The 6,000-nt window shown below is 31.9% G+C and overlaps 1 protein-coding gene across 1 annotated transcript in view; it reads left to right on the forward strand.

Annotated features, from left to right (window-relative positions):
* LOC123008403 (nuclear receptor corepressor 1) overlaps window positions 1–6,000 on the forward strand; it is a 39,571-nt gene that overhangs the window by 24,259 nt on the left and 9,312 nt on the right. The window contains exon 6 of the mRNA XM_044404184.1: window positions 2,711–2,835. Coding sequence (XP_044260119.1) covers window positions 2,711–2,835 — 125 coding nt within the window. The remainder of the gene's footprint in view (window positions 1–2,710; window positions 2,836–6,000) is intronic.

Consider the following 6,000-nt stretch of genomic DNA (forward strand, 5'->3'; position numbering starts at 1 on the left):
AGAGGCTTTGCATACGGTATTGATTTCTCTTGTGTTTAGTGCAGAATTCTCCAATGAAATACCTTCTACAGTTTGTAGATGCAAATTATAGCAGATTTCTGTAATTTAATTTATCTCATATTTTATGGTACTTAAGTTACTTAATGCAGAGAATTAAATAAATCATAAACTTGGGGTTTCAAGAAAACAGCAGAGATATACAGGGTAATGGTGGCTTTTAATATAGTATAAGCTGACAATTTTAGAATTTTTGTAAATATAATTGTAAATTTTGGGCTATATTCAACTTTCTAATTTTAATAAGTAGGGACCATTTTTTTTTTCATGATTTGATACAGACATGTGCAATATGTTCTACTTTTACAAAAAAATATTCTTGAGACAAATTATTAAAGTTGAAAAAAAAGTTAATAAATTTTAGCTGCATGGTGTCAGTAAAAAAATTGACGTTAACAATTATTTTATTAAAAGTAACAAAATATAAATAATAATAAAATTAATCACACTAAATTATATTTATGTTTCTCGTATTTGTTATAATAATTAATTATTATTTTCATTTCCTACTGAAATTTTGAAAAGTATTGGCAATATTTTTTTTATTTACTGCTTTTTGACATTGTTTTATTTAAATAATTATTTTTTTTGACTTCTATTATTTTTTTAAAGAGTAATTTCTAGTAAGTGAAACTTACATATCGACTCTCCCAACGAAAACTTATAGTACTCATAAAACTCATAAAAATTGGTTTTTGAGTTACGATGGCTATAAAAAAAAGAAAAAAATTTTTTGAATAAATAAATTGTTTACCAAAATTTAGACGTTCAGTAATTTTCAATAATATTTAACAGTTCCTTGATTTTTTATTAACAATCAAAGATTTAGTGCAATTTTTCTTAAACTTGTAATTTTTGAGTTGCTATAGTTACTATAGTATAAAATTAGAAGGTTCAATATAGCCCAAAATTTACTATAACATTTACAAAAATTCTAAAATTGTCAGCTTATATTATATTGAAAGCAATTTAATTTATTTTTTTAATTCTTGAAATCGGACCAAAAATATAAGTTCTACAGTGCTTGCCATTTAAAAAAAAATCATCATTCTGTATACAGAGTGCACCAGAACTCGCGCCCCAAAGAAAAATGGTAAAATGCCAGAAACACGGAAAAAATGTTAAAAAAATTTTATCTTTAAAAATTTCGAAGTTATGAGAGTTTAAATTTAGCACTTTGACGCTATTTATTTCTGTTTGAAAAATAATTTTCCAAATTTTTTTGCTACAGTCTATTAGAAGAGGAAAGAAAGAAGCTGTGTCCTAAATTGTAACTTTGTTCAATGTTATTTGTGGCTTTTATTAACAAAATTTTTGTACTTTTAATAAATAATTGTAAAAAACACATATACAAGATTATCAGTGTCATTAAACAGATATAAAAAGTATCAAATGTCAAAAAATAAATATCAAAATTTTTTGAGAGAGAGTTTTTTAAACATTTTTTCCATGTTCCTGGTATCCTATCTTACTTTAAATTTTTCTCTGGGGCGCGAGTTCTGGCGCACCCTGTATAGGGAAGGATTGAACTTTTGATACAGCCTGTATACCATGTTTAATATTATCTTTATTCGATTAAACTTACAATTCAATTTCATTATTAAATCCAAAAAATTATTATTATGCCTGGTGTTTTATTAAAAAAACAATTTTTTTTTGGCACATGTGGAAAATTTTGCGGACGTTAATAAAAATTTACATTTGATCAACACTTCTTTTCTACCAATTTTAAATAAAAGTTTAATAGAACGATAAAAATTGGAGTGAGTTAATTTTTGGATACATTCTGTATACTTTATTGAATCAAAATTTATTTATGAATTGTTTATTTAATGAAAGTTTGATTTTCTCTAACCAATTAAATGACAGTTTAGTGATATTGTCACATTACTGAACCAAGAAAATGTAACATGTATACTATAATGGGTGTTTAAAAAAAATCAAAAATAATTTTTTGAATAACGAGAAGTGCAAAATAATTTTTATTTTGTCAACAAATCACATGTAACATACTTATGATTATTAATTTAAAATAAGCACACGAGGAGTAATTGGGTGTAATGATGGTTCATCCTGTATATATTCTATTTATTTAAATTTTATTTTTTAATCAATTAAAACAATGATTTTGAACAGAGTTTTATTAAAAATAAAAAGCATTGCGTATAATAATATTATAGTATACAGAGTGTTTGGTTGAAAATTAGAAAATCATTCTTTGGTGACAATCTCTCAGCGTGTTAAAGTCATTATCGACTTGATTGTTAATTTTTTATCACGTGACACATTACCAATTTAATGCATTTCATCTCTCATTCTCTCCGAACGTCAATTGTTTGCCTGAATTGGACCAATCATATTCATCGTTTCGTTTTTCCGGTATCGCGATTCGCGAAGTCAATTAAAACTCGTCAATTTACAAAATTGATATGTAAGTTTGTTCGATAATTGTGCAGTCAGCAGTAATACCAACTCCCCAGTGGCAAAGAATCACTCCCCTAGATTGTAATGCAAATCGTGTTTGTCTCTCTCCGCCAGAGAATCAAACACCGGGATTTTAATCAGAAATATTGCCACACACAATCTCTCCGAGGAAATTTCATTGAATTATTATTTAAAATCTGGAAAAAATTTTTTTTTCGTATTTTTGCAGTGGCGACCAGACGTCCTCTGCGACTCCAACGGCGATCGCCGAAACTAAAAAGAAGAAAGAGAGGAGAAAAGACAAGGAGAACGCCAATGTGGAAACTAGCGATGAAGAAAATGCCGATATACCAGGTGAGTCAGAAAAATAATAGCCGAAATTTTATCATACATTTATTGAGTGAACAAGTGACAAGTGACAGTTTAAATGTCATTATTGACAGCTTCGACGTCTATAGCACTACCACTGTCACTATTTTCGGGTAACATTTCGTTGTTTTTATTATTATTATCGGCCATTTCGTCAGCGTGACACATTTTGCGATGTTTGTGAACAAAATAATAACTAGGGAATTTCGATCCGCAAGTCTTACAAGGGTAATACTGAACGTTCATGTCTAGTAACTTAACCTCTCTTTTGTTTTCTTTGGGCACCGTTGCCACATTTTTCCCATCAAGACTGACCGGATTTAAATGCCTTCGGGCATGTTTCTGGTAACAATACTGCGATTTAAACGTGTGATTACAATACAAACAAGTGAACATCTCGGTGCCTGCTTGATTCTCATCTGACATTTCTCCCCGATCTCTGATATTTTCCGTCATCACCTTATTCATTGCTGCATTTCTATTAACCTCATCCACTTGATCGTAAACATTTTCACTTTGCGTTTGTTGTCCGTAGTTTTTATTAATCACTCGATGAAATCTCACAGGTCCATCGCAGCAGGCGATATCGATGATAACCTTCTCCCCTCCATTCGTGCCGCTACTGGTTTCGCTTCGGCGTTTTTTCGTTTTTTCGCTTTTCGGTTTTTCGGTCGTCGGCGGTATATCTTCGATTTTCGACGTCGATGCTCGACTTTTTTCCTGTGTGACAGTTTTAAAAGGCGTGGCTTCGGATTTTTTCAAATGACTATAAGTCGGGGGATGGATTTGTTGGGTGGGCGGTGCGGTTTTACGACTTGGGATTGGTTTGATAATCGAGGGGCGGGGAAAAGAGGGTTGGCTTTGGAGGAGGAAGGAGCGGCAGATTTCAAGGGCACGAGGCATGTGGAGGATGTGAGTGGCGAGGAGGATGTTGTAGATGTTGCTGAGGTTGAGGTCTAAGTACCCGGTGTACATGAATGTGAGGAGGGACGAGAATTCGTCGACGTTGACGTTGGGGACGGCGATGGGGGCGGCGTCTAAAAAAATTTCATGACCAATAAAAAAATATCAAAACACGATTATGTTTCTTATATGAAGGTGCATTACGGTTCTTTTTTTTTGTGGCCAACGAAGCGACTAATTTTTTTTAATGTTAAGTGGAAGTAGGTATAAAAGAAAATTTGTAATTTTTATAGTTTTGAGAAATCTAATTTCTGCACAAAAATTGAATTGAATTTAGTTTTTATGAGATTTTTTGAAATTTTAGTGTAATTCCAAGTTAAAATCAGTTATAATTTCGTAAGATTTACGTAATTCATTAAAACATGTTGCAAAAAATCCAGGAATTATTAAAAAAAATATGTTTCAATTGAATACAGGATGTTTAAAAAAGATTGTAAAATATTTCAGGAGGTAACCAAAGTAACGGTTTCGGAGATATCAAAAATTATTTGTTTTTTGAAACATTTATTTGCAATCTGTTCAAACAAAAGAGAGAAGCTTCTAGTAAACATTCCAAAAATTTTCACATTCCATATCTCCGAAACCGTTACTTTGCGGACCCATGTTTATTAAGACTTTTTTGTTTATTTTGATCCATACTATTACCTCCTTTACAATCATTTTTTAACTCCCTGTATGTATTTGTAAACTGAATTAAATAATTTTGATACACTTGAGCGAAGTTTTTATTCTTGATTTCGCTTCGATCTCAAATTGTAATAACTTTAATTCCCAATTGAACTACTTATTTAAATTATTCAAATGTAATTAATTTAAAATTTGACGTTTCTGTTTATCGAAAATGCAAAAATAGAATGTTTTTTGTAAATACAATGTTTGATGTCAATATAAATAATCCGTTTTGCATTTTTACCAAAACAATTGAAATTGTTTATAAATGCGAATTAAATTTAATATAATTATTTATTTTGTCAGTTTTGTTCGCCAATAATTTGGTATAAAATGAAGGTAAATAAATAATTACGCGATAATAATAACTAAATTTAAATTAATTACCTGTGTGATTAAGTAATGCCGCTTTAAAAAATCCGCTATGCATCTCGAGTACGGCCTTATGTGCGGCAAAGTGTGTCATTTGTGGGCCTACTTGTAAGGCGACGTCGGGCGCCCCTTGAGCCGGTGCTGTGAGATTAAGGGGCGCCGGAGGCAGGGCCGGAATGGGACAAGGCCCCAACGACAACCATGCCCTATACAACGAGTACATATCACTCACTCGTCACAGACCACTGATATCTTCATCAAATGTCAGTGCTTTATAACCATAATTCAAAATATTACCCTCTCTATATTGGCTTGGTGGGGGTTGGAGCGCTCTTTCTCTACCCCTTTTGCGATTCTTTGCGCATCAAGACGAGGGGGTGGTGGAGGGGTTGTAAGGATTTTTTCGGACTTGTGGCTTAATTAGACGAGTCGGTAATTAAATGATTGGCAATTAATTGTGAGCGCAGGACCGTAATCGTGCGTTTTTTGATCGGGCATCAATTATTCACGAGGAAATAATATTATTGGTTGGGGAACGATATAGATCAACAATTTCATTATTGCTTCGATTACGTTATTACCGCGTATTAATTTCGGTATTTTTCGATTGAAATCAATTAAAGTGATAGGGGGGTGGGGGGTGGGTGGTTGTTGTACTCGTATACATATGAATAAAAATTTTTGGTTGGTTGAGGGGTTTTTGAATTATTTATTGTTTAATTAATCATTTGAACGATTCGATGAGAGGGTAGCTATTAATGAAATAAAGTAGTCGGCAAACAGTGACAGTTCATTTGGAAAAAGTAGCTGTAGGCATTTCATCTCGAAAGATAAACGCACGTAGTGCATATATACAAGAGACGGAGGAAATAATGTTTGGAAGGTAGATTAATATTGAAGTTGGGTAAATAAAGAGCTTATCAAAAATTTAATTAAACGTCTCGGGGGGCGGCGAGAGGGGCTAAAGGGTGGGATCGAGACGAGATTTATTACTTTTATTCGAATTAAACAATTTTGTACATGAATGCATTTTTTAATGGTAGGCTTTGGTTAGAGCTTCCATCTAGGGGGAGAAAAAATGATTTGTAGAAATTATTGGATTATTTATCCAATAATTATAATAATATATATTTATATATTTATATA

Source organism: Tribolium madens, unplaced genomic scaffold, assembly GCF_015345945.1.
Source record: "Tribolium madens isolate multiple individuals breed KSU strain unplaced genomic scaffold, Tmad_KSU_1.1 Scaffold_71;HRSCAF=194;Tcas5.2_LG6, whole genome shotgun sequence".
Lineage (NCBI taxonomy): Eukaryota > Metazoa > Arthropoda > Insecta > Coleoptera > Tenebrionidae > Tribolium > Tribolium madens.